Source organism: Leucoraja erinacea, chromosome 29 (genome assembly GCF_028641065.1).
Source record: "Leucoraja erinacea ecotype New England chromosome 29, Leri_hhj_1, whole genome shotgun sequence".
NCBI classification, from domain to species: Eukaryota; Metazoa; Chordata; class Chondrichthyes; order Rajiformes; family Rajidae; genus Leucoraja; species Leucoraja erinaceus.
This window is the reverse complement of record NC_073405.1, coordinates 6,968,895-6,986,461: the sequence shown is the minus strand read 5'-3', so window position 1 is coordinate 6,986,461 and position 17,567 is coordinate 6,968,895. Positions and strand designations below refer to the sequence as shown.

At 41.5% G+C, this 17,567-nt stretch overlaps 1 protein-coding gene across 4 annotated transcripts in view; it reads left to right on the top strand.

Moving 5' to 3' along the window:
- Window positions 1-17,567, top strand: part of LOC129711090 (CREB-regulated transcription coactivator 1-like) — an 80,278-nt gene that overhangs the window by 2,958 nt on the left and 59,753 nt on the right. For all 4 annotated transcript variants that reach the window (XR_008725776.1, XM_055658477.1, XM_055658476.1 and 1 more), the window contains exons 2-5: window positions 7,546-7,662; window positions 11,303-11,440; window positions 14,773-14,834; window positions 17,152-17,252. Coding sequence is in view for 3 of the 4 variants with exons in the window: in XM_055658477.1 (XP_055514452.1) it covers window positions 7,546-7,662; window positions 11,303-11,440; window positions 14,773-14,834; window positions 17,152-17,252 (418 nt within the window). In the remaining variant the exon portion in view is untranslated. The remainder of the gene's footprint in view (window positions 1-7,545; window positions 7,663-11,302; window positions 11,441-14,772; window positions 14,835-17,151; window positions 17,253-17,567) is intronic.

The window sequence follows — 17,567 nt, the reverse complement described above, 5'->3', positions numbered from 1 at the left end:
GATCAAGATCATATCTGATGTTGTAGCTCAGTTCATTTTCTTGCGCTATATGCATATCCCAGGATTACCTTAATGTGCAGAATTTAATTATTTATCTTTGAACAAACTCAACTGTGCCTCCATTGCTCCCTAATATAGAAAATCCTAAAAGATTCACTTCCCTATTGTGGAAAAATATTTTCACCTCAATCCCAAACCGCCTACCCCACATTTCGAAATTGAAAATTCTGGCTCCTCAAATAGGAGAAACAACCACTACATCCATCCTTTCAAGTCCTTTACAAATTTTATGATTTTCATTGCAATCCCCTCTAATTGGTCTAAGCTCCAGAGAGGCCTGGCATGCTCAATTGCTCCTCATGTGGCAAACCTGCTGTTTGTGGAACCAGTCAAGTGGAAGCCACATAATACTGAAAAGTTACATATATCAAATTCAGCGTGTTGGCTTTCATTAGACAGAGTATTAAGAATAGAAGCTGGGAAGTCATGCTGCAGTTATGCAGTCTGAAGAAGGGTCTCGACCCAAAACGTCACCCATTCCTTCTCTTCAGAGATGCAGCCTGTCCTGCTGAGTTACTACAGCTTTTTGCGTCTATCTGCATTTATATAAGACGTTGGTGAGGCCACATAAAGAGTATTGTGTTCAGTTTTGGGCGCCATGTTATAGGAAAGATGTTGTCAAGCTGAAAAGGGTGCAGAGAAGATTTACAAGGATGTTGCCAGGATTCAGAGGCTGAGCTCTAGGGAGCAGACTAGAACTTTATTCCTTTGAGCGCAGGAGGATGAAGGATGATCTTATACAGATATAAAAAGACATGAGAGTAATAGATCGGGTAAACGCAGAGTCTTGTGCCCAGAGTAGGGGAATCGAAAACCAGAGGACATAAGTTTAAGGTGAGGAGGGAAAGATTTAAAAGGAATCTGAGGGGTAACTTCAAGGGTTGGGTGTGTGGAATGGGGGTTGGGGGTTAGGTGTGTGGAATGAGCTGAGGATGGTACTATCGCAACGTTGACTCTTCCCGTCCTCTTTCCCATTTTCACTGAGTGAGTGTAAGCTCAGCATTTGTAGATATCTTCAGTCAGGATTGCCGATTGATTGATTTGTCTTAGCCTCCTGAGGTCTTCACCAATACAGAAGCCAATTTGCATCCAATTTGATTTATGCAAGGTCTTCTGCACTCTTGTACTCCAGAGACACACAAGACCGCACGGCTGGTGGAATCTTGAATAAAAAACAAATTGCCGGAGGAACTCTGTGGATCAGGAAGCATCTGTAGAAGAAAATGGATAAAATTACAATTTGGCTTGGGTTACATTTGCTGCAAAGGAAGATAATTTTAGCTGGAGGTAAATCAGTACAACCCCAGAATATCACTGCAGTTCCTCAAGGCAATATCATTGGCCCAACCATCTTGTATGTACACACTGGGATTATTCCAGGTACAGATGATTGGAATTATGGGATAGATTGAAGACACTCTGAAGCAGGGACCGAACTTGAAGTGTCGTCTGTCCATTTCCCTCCACAGATGATGCTTGACCCGCACTGAGTACCTCCAGCAGTTTCTTACTCCAGAACTACTGACATCTCTCGTTTAGCAGTTTGAGTACTACAAAGTAGAAAATTGCCAAGGTGTATCTCTCCCTCTAAAAGCAACATAATAACTGGCCTATCAACAAATGATGGAGATAGTAAAGATAATGTTCAAGTGAAAATTCTGCTTGATTTAGATTCTGCCAGGACTACTTAACTCAAACGTTATACCTTTAACCCAACCAAGAACAAATGAGCTGAATTGCAGAGACACTGTGAGAGTTGATGCCTATGAAATGAAGATGAGATATTAGTATGCAAGATGCAGTCTCAAGAAGCCTGGTAAAATGAAGTAAATGAGTTAAAGGAAGAATCTACCGGCTCAAGTTCACATTCCGTTTTAGTTGGAGGTGAATCAGTCCAACCCCAGGATATAACTGCAGGCATTCCTCAAAGAAATATCCTTGGCTCAGTCATCTTTATGCATGCACTGGAATTGTTCCGGGAATAGGGTGCAGTTACTTGAATGAACTGAAAATGTCGGAGTTGTTTCTCTTGGAGCAGCGAAGAGTAAGAGTAAATCCACCCAAAGTATTTAAAATCATAAAGGGTCCAGATGAGAGAAAATGTTCCCATTGGCAGGAAAGTTGAAGACCCGAGGTCATAGATGCAAGCGATGGCCAAAGAGACAAAAGTGATATGAAGACCTTTTTTTTCCCCGCAACATAGTGGTTTAGATCTGGAATGTAGTGGTTGGGTAGGTAGATATATTGATGGTGTTCAAAAGGAATGGATATGTCCTTTATAGAAAACGATTTGGACTTTGTGGAGAAGTGCAGGAGTGGAACAAGCAGGAAAGGCCTTGAATAAATGTATAGGAAGGAACTTCAGATGCTGGTTTACGCGGAAGATAGACACAAAATGCTGGAGTAACTCAGCGGGTCAGGCAGCATCTCTGGAGAAAAGAAGTAGGTGATGTTTCGGGTCGAGATCCTCCTTCATATTAAGAGTCAGGAAAGAGGGAAGTGAGTGGTGTGAAAAGGTTCAGAACAAATCTGAGCCGGTACCAATGACCAAGGAAAGGTAGAGCCCGCAATGGGTCCGTTGTTGGCTGTGGAAGGGGTGATAACGAAGGGATATATGGATGCAAACAGTGAAATTAGCAGGCCAACTAGGGTGGGGGAGGAACAGAGAGAGGGGGAATGCAAGGGTTACTTGAAATTAGAGAAATCAATATTCATACCACTAAGTTGTAAGCTGCCCAAGTGAAATATGAGGTGCTGTTCCTTCAATTTTTGTGTTAAAATGTTTGGCAACCAGATGATTACGTTGGCCAAAGTGGACTGAGCGTGGGTGTTCAGCGAAATGATTGCCCAGTGTGCGGTTGGTCTAGCTGGTATATAGCTTATAACCCAGCAGCATGAATATTGATTGTGGGCTCCACGTTTCCTTGGTCATCGGCGCTGACTCTGGTGTATTCTGAACCTTTTCATACCTCTAGTTTCTCTCTCCCCTGATCTCTCAGTCTGAAAAAGGGGCTCGACCTGAAACATCACCTATTCTTTTTCTCCAGGGATGCTGTCTGACCTGCATTTTGTGACTATCTATGGTCTTGAATAAAGCTAACATCAATTTGATGAGACAATGGCCTCTCTGATTCTGTGACCTTTGATCTTCCCTCATTCATTAGATGTTCATCAACTGTATAATATCAATTTAATTTGTATAAAGTTGCTGTTTATGTCCATGCCCAACTATACAGATTCATATTTGGGTTTGTGATCATATAGCATGTAATGCCATTAACTTTCTGCTGCATACGGGATGGCATAAGTGGTTATATCGGAAAGGTAGTACATGGTGAGAAAGGACTGCAAATGGTCTACTAAATCTACTAAATTATACAATCAATAAAAGATAAAGAAAGTGGTAGAGAAGCCACAAGGATTAAACTGTGTCTATGATGAAAGGGCATATAAAAACTATGTAGCTGCCAGTTAAGATAGAGTCATGTACTGCAACAAAAGAATTAGCTTAACAGATGAACTACAGAAGAATGTAGCAGAGCGTAAATATTATGTTTGAAATGAATTGGAACAAGCAAACTAATTCAAGTCTGAAAGAAAGTAAATATCTGGATGGAAACTATGTTAACAATCATGTGACACATGAACATCTGTGTAATAGTGATCCTAACATAATCTTGTTAATGTACTGTTCAGAACAGAAAAATGTAAATGGATTCTAGGAAGGCTGATTTCCATGTGAAGCAACAAAGATTGGCCACAGTAGACATGCATATATTTTCAAGAGTCAAGAATGGTTAATTGTCATATGTACCGAAACAGGACAATGCCATTCATAATTGCAACGGCACCGCAAGTTTGTAAACATAGTACTCCGTAGATAACATAATAAACAAACAAAAAAGAAGTTCAATGAATTTAAAAAAACAATATAGTGCAAAACAAAGTGAAAGCCTGAAGTCACTAATGCAACCAAGACAGTTTGAAGTCTGAAGTTGAGTTGGTGCTTGTAGTGCAGAATAGCCTGATAGCTTTTGGGAAGAAGTTGTTTCTGAACTTGCAGGTCATGGTTTTCAGACCCCTATACCTTCTTCCTGATGGTTGGGATGAAATGCAGAGCATGGCCAGGATGGTGTAGGTCCTTGATGATGCTGGCTGCCTTTTTGTGACAGTGCCTCCTATAAATCCCTTCGATGGTGGGAGGTCAGTACCTGTGATGGACCAGGCATTGTCCACAACTTTTTGTAATCTTCACTCCTAGGTGTTCGAGTTGCCGAACCAGGCCGTGATGCAACCAGTCAATATCTTCTCCACCATACACCTGTAGAAGTTCAAGAGAGCATTCGTCGACACACTGAATATCCTCAAGCTTCTAAGAAAATAGAGGCGTTGATGGACTTTCTTTATGGTTGCATCAATGTGCTGGATCTGAGTAATGGCCGCTTGTAGGTACACGGGGCTCTCGTGGACATTGTTCAACATGTTGAAAAATCTTCACGAGTCTTCCCGAGTACCTGCCGTTAGCGTTACGAGACATCCCCGAGCTCCGACGTACCCGCTACGTTCATTCTACGTGCTTACCACAAGTTTGATTTTTTTTTAAACTTGGGAGAGCACTTGAATGAACTTGGACAGTGGGACAGGGCCATTACAAAGTGTAGCAAAAGGTGGCTAGATAGTTAAGAGCTAATAATAGTACAAAGGATATCAAAACTAAAACATCCTGCAACGGTTTAATGAAATTGTAAGGTAATAGTGACCATACTAATGATTACTTTGCGTTCGTGCTTGCCTTGGTGATGCTGCACCTTCCAAAATCATAAATGAGCAGGTAATTTACCAGTATTAACACATTATCTTGTAGAAGAAAGAAATAACAGCATCAAAGAGTGACATATCCCCAGGAACAGACTGTTCCTGTTGCAGGGTTTTAATGAGGCAGATTAGAACATTGTAGATTCTCTAACTATAATCTTCTAATGGTCTTTTAATTGGAAAACTGCACATATCTGTAATTCCCCAAAATGAGAGATGGAAACCCAGGAGATTATACTCTGGTTAGCCCAACATCTATCAAGAAATTAATTGAACCTAATCAAGTGTAGGTGACTGGACACCATTTTTTTTAAATCTTACAGGGAATAAGCAACATGATTTATAGAGCTAGTCATGTCTAATGATCCTGATTGAGCGTTTTGAAGAGTGATTTAAATAATAGGGTCAGGCAGGTATGTAAATGGTGTTATGCATATGTGTACTTCCAGAGGTATTTGATACTGTACTCCATTTTAGCTTGTTAGCTCAGGTGGAACGCTGAGAATTATTGATTTGCCTATAAAATTGGGTGAGTGGGAGGAAAAACAAAACAGGAATAATGGATGTGCTCAGATTGGTAAAATATAAATTGTGATAGCCCTGAAGGAGCAATGCTGAGGCCATAACTGATACCCATATTTTTGCTCAAGAATGTATTAAAGGAATTAGAGGAAAGACGGTTATATAGAGCTGGGTAATAGATCAACTGTGATCTCAATGGACGGCAGAACAGTTTTATGGGGTCTGTTAATACAGCTGTGGATTCTGCATTTTGTTAAATATCCTTCTTAACATGTTTTGTCAGCTTTAAAGATCCCCAGTATTCTCTGTTGCTGCCATCACCTTTACATTTTTACCATATATTTTGTGTTGCCTCTCTTCATTTCACTTCACAACATGTATCACTTCATTATTGTTAATCGATCTACCGTAGTAGGCCAACTAGTTTTACAGTTTGTGCCTTTCTGATATCTGTCACTATTCTCATTGTTTACTATACTTTTGCATTTTATGGAATTTGAAAACAACATAATTTATGCTTCTTAATTTTCTGTATTCCAGAGAATGTAAACCTTGTTTGTACAATCATTGAGCATATTCCAGTGAATCTGTGATAATCAGCAGTTTATCTTCACAGCCTAATACATAGTCTCTGTAGGAAGAAACTGCAGATGCTGGTTGAAACCAAAGATAGACACAAAAAGCTGGAGTAACACAGCAGATCAGGCAGCGTCTATGGAGAAAAGGAATATTGATTGATCCCTGGGATGGCGGGACTGTCGTATGAGGAAAGATTGAAAAGACTAGGCTTGTATTCACTGGAGTTTAGAAGGATGAGGGGGGATCTTATAGAAACATATAAAATTATAATAGGACTCGACAAGCTAGATGCAGGAAAAATGTTCCCAATGTTGGGAGAGTCCAGAACCAGGGGCCACAGTCTTAGAATAAAGGGGAGGTAATTTAAGACTGAGGTGAGAAAAAACGTTTTCACCCAGAGAGTTGTGAATTTATGGAATTCCCTGCCACAGAAGGCAGAGGAGGCAAAGGCACTAGATGGATTTAAGAGAGAGTTAGATAGAGCTCTAGGGGCTAGTGGAGTCAAGGGATATGGGGAGAAGGCAGGCACGGGTTATTGATATGGGACGATCAGCCATGATCACAATGAATGGCGGTGCTGGCTCGAAGGGCTGAATGGCCTCCTCCTGCACCTATTTTCTATGTTTCTATGAATAGGTGACGTTTCAGGTCGAGACCCCTTTTCAGACCCTATGGGTCTCGACTCGGAACATCACCTATTCCTTTTCTCCAGAGATGCCGCCTGAACGACTGAGTTACCCCAGCATTTTGTGACTTCATAGCTTCTGTATGTATGCTCCCATCTATATTCATCCTCAGTACTGCAGATGCAGACCAACCAGGGCTTTGTGCAATTGTAGCATAACTTCTCTAAAGATATTAAAATGAATATTTAATAGCTGTTTTATTTACTTTGTACCTAACTGCTACATTTTTGTGATCTGTGCACACTGGTTCCTAAATCTATTTGAAATTGATTGCCACGGATGTTCATACTTGAATACTTGCTGCATGCTGTACAGTTACTGGTGGATGTGCTCACACCCACCCGCATTAAACTTTGCTTGCCAATTTACTTAATCTCTCAGTAGCTCTTTGTAATTTTATACTCCTCTACATGAATGCTGCCAGTATTGTAGGGGATTAAAGCCCGAGTTTATGCAAACTGCTATTGGTGTTTAACCTTTAGTGTCAAGGTATCTTTCCAGTTAGTTGTTTTGCCACATGCTGTGAGATAGAGTTCAGCTCAGCAGGAAGTCTTTGAGGTTCAAGAAGGAACTGCAGGTGCTGGAAAATCGAAGGTAGACAAAAATGCTGGAGAAATTCAGCGGGTGCGGCAGCATCTATGGAGCGAAGGAAATAGGCAACGTTTCGGGACGTTGCCTATTTCCTTCGCTCCATAGATGCTGCCGCACCCTTTGAGTTTCTCCAGCATTTTTGTCTACCTAGGAAGTCTTTGATGTCAGGTGCATTTATAAATGATGTGATGATGATCAGCCTGTCCTGTCTTTACTGGAGAGATCGGGAAGATTGGGCAGCCAATGTCTCAAGTGTTGTTAGCTTATTTATAATGGGCCTGTTTGTTCTCAGTTACAGTTGCAGAAATCTCAATACCTACAGCTGGGACAGGGCCGGGCTCAGTACTACGGAGGCTCCTTGCCCAATGTCAACCAGATAGGAAGCACCACTCTGGACCTGCCTTTTCAGGTGAGTTTCTTTTTGGGTTCTAAAATGCTAGCCACTCATCCCAGAAATAAAAGAGGGAAAATTACTTGACATGTATAGCAGATCCCTCAACATTGGAAGGAAAATGCACAAAGAACGGATTAATGTTTTGCAGAGGACAATGTCCCAATTGGAGGATTGTGCTATAATTTATATGTTAATCTGAATTTGCAATGTACATATGGATAGAGACCAAAATTGCACACAATACTCCAGATGTGGTCTCACCAGGGCCCTGTACAACTGCATTAGGACCTCCTTGCTCCTATACTCAAATCCTCTCGCAATGAAGGCCCACTACCGATGTAAGGCTAACTGGTCTATAATTCCCCGTTTTCCCCCTCCTTCTTTTCTTAAAAAGTTGGGTTACATTGGCTACGCTCCAGTCCACAGGAACTGATTGAGAGTCGAGAGAACATTTGAAAATTATCACCAATACATCCACGGTTTCTAGGGCCACCTCCTTGAGTACTCTGGGATGCAGACCATCAGGCCCTGGGGATTTATCTGCCTTCAGTCGCAACAGTTTACCTAACACCATTTTCTGACTAATGTGGATTCCCTTCAGTTCCTCCCTTCCACTAGATCCTCAGTCCCCTAGTATTTTCGGGAGATTGTTTGTGTCTTGTTGTGAAGACAGAACCAAAGTACTCGTGTAACTGTTCTGCCATTTCTTTGTTTCCCATTATAAATTCACCTGTCTTTGATTGTAAGGGACCAACATTTGTCTTCACTAATCTTTTCCTTTTTACATATCTGAAGAAGCTTTTAGAGTCAGTTTTTATATTCCCCGCAAGCTTTCTTTCATGCTCTTTCCCCCCCCCCCCTTTGTGCTCATCCGTAGAGTTCCTAATTTCTCCTACTCCTCTGGTTTGCTGCTTCCTCTGGCCAATTTATATGCTTTTCCTTGGATTTAACACTATCCTTGATTTCCTTCATTAGCCACGGTTGAGCCGCCTTCCCCATGTTATTTTTTCGCCAGACAGGGATGAACAATTTTTGGAGTTCATCCGTGCAGTCTTTAAATCTTGCCATTGCATCTCCATCGTCAACCCTTTAAGTATAAGTTGCCAGTCTATCCGAGCCAATTCCCGTCACATACCTACAAAGTCTCCTTTCTTTAAGTTCAGGCCCCTAGTCTCTGAATTAACCGTGTCACCTTCCATCCTAATGCAGAATTCCCACATGTTATGGTCACTGTTGCCCATGGGGCTTTGCACAACAAGATCGCTAACTAATCCTTCCTCATTACACAATACCCAGTCTAGGATGGCCTGTCCTCCAGTCGGTTCTTCTACATATTGGTTTAAAACATATTGGGTTCACATCTTGTGTTCTGGAATGTCTGAGAAACTGTCTGATTCAAGACGGAATATGGTGGAAAAACTATATAAATAAGGCAGCATCTGTGTAAAGAGTAGCAGCCTCCTTCCCAGTTCTGATGAAGGTTGAAGTATCCAGATTTCAGTATTAACGTTTCTCATTCCACTGATGCTGCCTGACCTTGATTTTTCCAGCATTTGTTATTTCAGATTTCCAGTGTCTTGACGTATTTTTTTGATTTTTGTTTACCTCTGAATCAGTGGGTATTGGGCAGTAAAAAACTAAAAGGGTTGTTACCACAACCATCTCAAGAGATGAGAATCTCCATCCACTGGTGATTGGAGCTTTTCGGCAGTTACAAGGGACAAAGTGAAAAAAATTCATTTAGAATCACAAAACAATTCATAGCCCATTTTTTATCTAAAGGAGGATCCCGACCTAAAACATCACCTAGTCATGTCCTCCCGAGATGCTGCCTACCCTGCTGAGGTACTCCAGCCCTTTTATTCATTTTCGGCATTTACAGCATTTTCGGCATTCATTCCGGCATTTACAGTTCCTTATGTCCAAACAATTCGCAGCATAAAAGGGACTGACAAGCAAGCTCATTTTGCTGGTCATGCTGTGTGGCTAATTTTTTTGGAAACCAAATTGCATAAAACCTTTGTGTTTCCTTCCTCCAAATCAACAACACCCTCTGCCTTTGTCCCCTACTGCTTACCCCTCAAGGACATTCCACTCAGGTCAGTGTGAATTCTGCACCTGATCAAATTCGGATGACGAAAAGTCATGAGATGATGAAATTTCCATCCACTCATGATATTTGCAGCTATGAAGAGACAGTCATCTCTCCGTTCAACCCAGAGTTTTATATTCATGGCAATGCCTAGTATTCAGTTGTTTGTTTCCAATGATTCTGAAGTCACTATTAATCAGTTACACCAAGGACTGCTAAAGTCTCCCGATTGCTATGTTCAGTTTTCAAACAAAATGTAAACAATGAAGTACTGGCATTGAAACAGAGTATGAAGCGTGAAGTACTGTGTGTGTGAGGAACTGAGTGAACCTTCCAGTGTTTAGATGCTGCTTGAGTTGTTGGTTTATCTGCAGAATAGTCTCTCCCTTTCAAGTTTTTTGTTTAATTGTTGGAGCACCTCAAGCAATGTCAGATTGAGAATCATCACCTTTTTCCCATGAAGATAGTCATAGAGACATATAGCATGGAAACAGGCCCTTTGGCCCAACTTGGCCATGACGACCAACATGCCCCCATCCACACTACTCCCACCATCCCACACTTGGTCCATAACCCTCTAAACCTATCCCATCCATATATCCGTCCAAATGCCTCTTAAGCATTGAGAGTACCTGAGATGATGCCCGAGGTATCTAAGATGGTGCCCAATAGTTTTATAGTTCCAACACCCATGATGTGACTGAACTGAAAGTCTTACCTGTGGATGTAATAGGGTTTATTTCAACACATGGTGGGAGATACGGCAACCCAGGCTGTGTATGGGAGGTCTTATCCACTTCCACATATTTGAGACATTGTGGGGTAAGCAAATTAAATGGCATTCGCTTGTCCCAAAATGTTGTTTCTGTATACTGTATCCTGAAAATTTGAAAGGAAACTACATGCTTGAAATTCCTATGAGGTCAGGCAGCATCTGTGGAGAGTCAATGTTTTGGGTCGATGCCCTTATCAGGAGTTAAATTCTGGGTTAACAATGCAGATAGTTTGGCGCTCCTTAATGTTATGTGCACAACCATCACCTCCACCCGTTCAGTCTCCCATTGCATGTGAGATGTTATAAAGCAAGCGGGGGGGGCCTCCAGCTGCGCCACTATGCCATCATGTTCTTATTGAACTAGATAATCTGCACATGATATTCCATCTACTTGATTTCTGCCTTACCTGCCTTAGTCCCTTTGCAAATTCTTTGTATCTTCCTCATAACTTGCTTTCCTATCTTTGTATCAGAATTGACTACAATGTACTTGGTCACTTCATCTATATTACTAATTTAGATTGTAATTCTAATTAATTAAGGCACTGATTTCTGTGGAATCTTCCCAATAGGTTTGCCAGCCTGAAAATAACTACCACCCCGACTATTTTCAGTTGGTTACCCAGTGGCCAATCCATACTAGTAAATCACTCCAATGCCATTAATTCTTGTGTGATAATCAATATTGAACACGTTTTGCTGAGTTGGGTTGGTTGTCTATGAATTTGGAGGCCGAAGAGGTAAGATATCCAGAACAGGTGAAAAGACTCCCCCTGTTTGTGTTACAGACTCCGTTCCAGTCGTCTGCTTTGGACACGAGTAGAACGACCAGGCATCATGGCTTGGTCGATCGGGTCTACAGGGACAAAAACCGGATGGGATCACCACACCGCCGTTCCATTCCTGTTGACAAACATGGGCGTCAGATATCCTTCCTCTGTCAGAGCGGTGTGGCTGCTGAGATGTGGGCCAGAGCGAGAAGCACTGAGGAAAATGATCTCTAGTGAGAATGTTTCACCCATACTGCCAGGTAAAGCCTCACAAAGCAGTGGAGGGAGTCTCACGGGTTCAGAGTGTTAGTGTTCATTCCTGAACCCTCCTTTGATAGTCTTCTGGCTTTTGGACCCAGTGTAACATTATCAATCATCCCACTAAGGAAGAACTCTTAAGGTAGACAAAAATGCTGGAGGAACTCAGAGGGTGAGGCAGCATCTATGGAGAGAAGAAATAGGCGACGTTTCGCAAAGAGGAGAGAAAGCAAGGACTATCTGAAATTAGACACCCCAGCGGTATGCACATTGACTTCTCTAATTTCAGATAGTCCTTGCTTTATCCCTCCTTCCCCTCCCCAGTTCTCCCACAAGCCTACTTTCTCTGCCTTCCTTTCTTTTCCCCGCCTCTCCACCCCCGACATCAGTCTGAAGAAGGGTTCTCGTCCCGAAACTTCGCCTATTCTCTCCATAGATGCTGCCTCACCCACTGAGTTCCTCCAGCATTTTTGTCTACCTTTGATTTTTCCAGCAACTGCAGTTCTTTCTTAAACAAAGGAAGAACTCTTGTTGTTTTTTACATTGCTTCCAAAAGGAACATTGAGTGGTCCCACACTGAACAATCAATTCCAGTGATTTTTTTTTTTTTTTTTTTTTTTGGGTGAAGCACTTAGAGGTGCAGTGCACAATTTTAAAGAATTATTGGTATTTTACCACAAAAGCTTTTCACTGTACCTTGGTACACGTGACAATAAACTAAACTGAATTGTTTCTGAAATATAGATCTATAATATTGATGTGCACAAATAAACCACCTTTTTACTGATGTAAAGATACATAAATCTTAATGGTTAGTTTCCTGACAACAGCAACTTTCATTTATATCATGCTTTAAGGTATAAGGCTTCAGAACAGCCTAAAAAATGAAATTAGTTTCAAATCTCGGTAGAGTATTAAGATTGGTAACCAAAAATGTGGTTAAAGACAATTTGAAGGAGCAGGTTAAAGGAAGTGGTTATGTTATTGGGCTAGTAATCTAGGTGTGGCAAATGATTTGAAAATACAAGTTCAAATTAGTAAAAAAACAAATTAAAAAACAAATATATCAGCAACAGTGAATATGAAATTATCAGAATAATGTGAAGATCAATCTGCTTTACTAAATGTCCTTCAGTCGGAGAGTTGGACAGTGTAGAAGACAACCCTTTGGCTCACAAACTGCTTGCCTTACCTAATTCTGGCCTGGAGCAAACAAAACTAGTCTTCTATTGAATTGGAAAGGCACAAAGTGCTGGAGTAATTCACTGGGTCAGGCAGCATCCCTGCAGAACATGGATAGGCAACGTTTCGGATCGGGAAGAGTCCCAACCCGAAATGTTGCCTATCCATATTCTCCAAGATGTTCCCTGGCCCACTGAGTTACACCAACACTTTGCATCTTTCCTTGGTAAACCAGCATCTGCAGTTCCTTGTTTCTACATTCTTCCTATTGGATGGATTGGTTGAAAGATACAGCATGGAAACAGACCCTTCAGCCCACCAAGTCAGGCTGGCCATTGATCACTCGTTCACCGTAGTTCTATGTATCTCACTTCCGTCTCCATTCCCTACACGCTACGGATAATTTGCAGAGATCAATTAACCAGCACATCTTTGGGATGTGGGTGGAAACCAGAGCACCCAGAGGAAACCCACGCAGTCACAGGGAGAACGTGCAAACTCCACACAGATAGCGCCCAAGGTCAGGATCAAATCCGGGTTTAGTTTAGTTTAGAGATACAGTGCGGAAACAGGCCCTATCCCCGCACGTTAACACTATCCTACACATACTAGGGACAATTTACATCTATACCAAGCCAATTAACCTACAAACCTAAATGTCTTTGGAGTGTGGGAGGAAACTGAAGATCTTGGAAAAAACCCAGACAGGTCACGGGAAAAACGTACAAACTACGTGCAGACAGCACCCATAGTCAGGATCGAACCCAAATCTCTGATGCTATAAGGCAGCAACTCTACCACTGCGCCACCATGCCACCTTATTCTGACTTGTAGGTGGTTCCAGACACACATGAATCTTAATGGCCTTCTGAAGTGGTCTCGTACACCATTCAATGCAAGAATAAGCAGGGAGGTCAAGCAATCCGGAGAAATGTAAAGCTGGAGAAAGGTGTCAGAGATCTGAGCGATGGGGTAGGAGAAGAATTTGAAAGCACAAATAAGGATGTTAAAATCAAGGAATTCCCATTTTCAAAAGCAATGCAGTCGACAAACACAGGAATGAATGGAGGCTACTTGGTGCAAGTTAGGGTGCAACTGGCAAAATTTTGAATGAGATCCATCTTACAAAGGAAGCGATATGTAAGTAGGTCAGAGAATCATTGGAATAGCCATCTTGATTTGAACCGAAAAGGTAGGCAATAGCATGGATAGAGTATAATACAAAGACCAGGATTAGAGGCGGTATCTTTGTTGGCATGGGCAAGTTGAGCCGAATGTTTCCATGCTGTATGACCAGAAAACTTAAGGCTTGTATTTTTTTTTAATTGAAGATGGTAAACCGAAAAACTGCACGTGGTTCACTACTGGACCTCTGGTTCTTTTAACAAAGATTAAAGTGGATCTTAGGGCGATCCCACAGTTTATAAAATCATTAATGATGCAAAATATAGGTGAGACAAATACTAATGGACAGGTACTAAAGAAGGGATAGACGGATGGAATGGGTGAGCACATCGCAGATACGGTTTAATACAGAAATCGTTGACTGTCACAGAACAGGTTGAGGGGCAGTTGCGGAACAGCAAATAAAATCAAGTCTTTTATACAACTTTGCTTAATTGCTTAATTCAGTTGTGGCTTTCAAAAGGGAATTAGATAAATACCCAAAGATGAATAATATTAAGAGAAGTGCAAGTAAAGAATGGGATAATGGGACTAAATGCTCTCTGAAGGATCCTGCATTTCATGGGTCGAATGCCTTCCTCTGTATTGGACTATTTTATGAAACTTAAGATATGATACATAGTGAAGCTTTCAGCAGCTAATGCGATGTGGTATGGCAGGTGTGGGCAATATAATGGGAGCAGGTCTTGGTGATGGATTGGTGTAGTCTGGGTGGAATAGGGCATTCAAAGTTTATGTGATATTTTTACAGGTATTGCTCCACGGGCCTGGAGCCCTGCGTATAATATATAATTTTCTGCACAGTTTAACAGTTTGTTACAGAATCCATTCTGTTCTCTGAAGTTTCCTTGACTCCGCAGTACGCAGACAGCTGTCCATATAGTTCGATCTATCTGTCGCCTCCACCTGATACCAGCTGGAGAAGGTGAGAGACACTTTACTAAAATTAAAGCTCTGATGTCAGATCATCAGTGTGTTGATCCTGCTCTTTGTAATAGACATCAACTAATGAAGTTTTTTTTTTTTAAGTTCGAGAGATCTTTCATAAATCCTACTGATATAACTTCCCTTAGAAATGGGAATGACTGTGCACAAAGGGAAGCTGAGGGTGCAGTTTCAGTTGTAGGGTAGGGTCAAGGCTTATCCTACAAGCCTGGCAGGCAAAGTGATGAGAAATCCCTGAGATTCCATAGATATATTCAGAGTAAAAGGGTAGCAAAGGAGAGAATATTTTCCCTTAATGAACTACATGGCCGTCAACATGGGTGCGATGTTAAATGAATATTTGTCATCAGTTTTTACTGTGGAGAAGATCATGCAAGTTAAGGAATTGGGGCAAATGAGTTGAGATGCCTTGGACCAGATATGAATTATGAAAGAGGAAGTTTTGTAAGTTTTAAAGAATGTTAAGGTGGATAAATGCCATGGGCCTGACCATGTGGAGCATCAAAACCTTTTGGGAAGCTCAGGAAGAAATTCTGGAGGTCCTTGCAGAGATAATTGCATAATCTTTAGCTACAGAAAGGTGCCAAATGTTGTACCGTTATTTAAGAAGGGCAACAAGGAGAGGCCAGGCACTACATGTTGGTGAGGCTGATATCAGTGGTGGGTAGGGTACTGGGAGGAGTTCTGAGGTTCAGGATTTACCAACACTAGTTACCAATAGTCAATACAACATTGTGTGTGTGAAAGCGTGTCTTTTAAATCAATTTGTGTTCCTGAAGAGGTAGCCAAGAGTATTGATGAGGGCAGGGTGGTGGATATTGTCTGTATGGACATTAGCCAGGCCTTTGACAAGGTCCCGCATGATAGACTAGCCTGGAAGGTTAGGTCGCAAGGGATCCAGGGAGAGCCAGCCAATTGGATACATCTTTGGCCTGATAGCAGTAAGCAGAGGTTGATGGTGATAAGTTGTTTCCCGGACTGGAGGCCAGTGACAAGTGCTTTGCCACAGAGATCAGTGCTGGACCCATTGTTGTTCATCATTGATGTCAATGATTTGGCTAAGAATGTACAAGGCACGATAAATGAGTTTGCAGGTGATGTTACAATAGGTGGTATCATAAACAGCGAAAACGATTATCAAAAATTACTGCGGGATCTTGAACAGTTGGGTAAGTGGGCTGAGGAATGGCAAATGGCGTACCATTCAGATAAGTGCGAGATGTTGCATATTGAGAAGTTAAATCAGGGTCCGGCTTGCACAATATTGGGAAGTTAAATCAGGGCCCTGGGCAGTATTATAGGACAGAGGATCTTAGCTGTACATTGTTCCCTGAAAGTAATGTCACAGGTAGACGGGGTGGATAAGGAAGGCTTTTGGCAATCTGGCCTTCATCAGTCAGGGCATTGAGCATGGAAGTACAGTGGAACGTGCAGTTGGCAGGTCAAGCTGGGGCATCTGAGGGTGGGGATATTTGGCGCAGATCTGCTGCTCTTGAGTATTCAGTTGTATTTTGATCTTACCTCTCTGATGTGCAGAAAGTTTGCACAAAAGCAAAGCAATGTTCACTTGACAGCCTTACAGAAGCAATCAGTTACATTTCTGTGTACATCAGGAATCATAAAGATAATGTCTTCTTTCCCTGCAACATTTCGGATTCTATTCAGCGTAGTGCAAGACTCTGATCTGCATTCCCATTCCATAGAAAGGGAAAGGACTTCATTTGTTGGATATCCTAAACGATGCTGAAATGGTAACAGATTGTCCTTGTATTAACATGTGTATATATGGTTTGTCCGTGTCCTGCAATACATGTATCTGCTCTGTCCTTGTCTTGTAATACGTGTGACAAGGCTGTCATTGTCCTGAAATGAATATATGGAGCCTGTCTTTCTTCCACAGCTGCGGGTACTGTTATTTTCCTGCAATACATTTAGGTACAGGAACTTTGCTTGTAATTTGTGCGCTGGAATTGTGATTGTCCAGTAACCTGCATGAAGGATAAGTGCTTGTTTTATGCTCCAAGATTGGGATTGTAATTATCACGTGCAGGGATCTTCCTTGTTCTGTAATGTGTCCATTGTGATATTGTTTTATGTGTCTTTGTACATGTACGTCACAAGTGCATACAGGATTACTGTTATCCATGATTTATTGTCGGAGTTAAACACTTAATTTTTTTCACTGCTCTGTTTGTTTGTCTTTCTTATTTCCTATATTTCTGTCACACTTGTAACATGACATTTGCTATTGGGTCTTATCACGGATTGAGTAAATAATACATTTCTTTTAATTTCAGGACCAATTCAGACTCTGCTCTGCACCAGAGTACAATGAATCCCACTGCACAGGATCCATTTAATGGGAGCAGCCAAGAATCACAAAATCAACACAAGCGAGGTGAGAGCAATGTTCGTTTTGGGGCACTGGTCCCTTTGATCGGTAGCAGCCTAGACAGAGATATCAGGGCCAGTCTCTTATACCCAGTTATGGGAGATTCAAAAGTTCAATTTCTCTAGCTATTTGTTCCCTATATATAATATATATATATATTCAATTGCAAGTATAAACTTTAATTTAGTTTAGTTTATTCTCACATGTACAGAAGTACAGTGAAAAGCTTTTGTTGCGTGCTATCCAGCAGCAGAAAGACAATACATATACATGATACATGATAAAGGAATAACAGGTTCTACATTCAAAGCCACACACTCG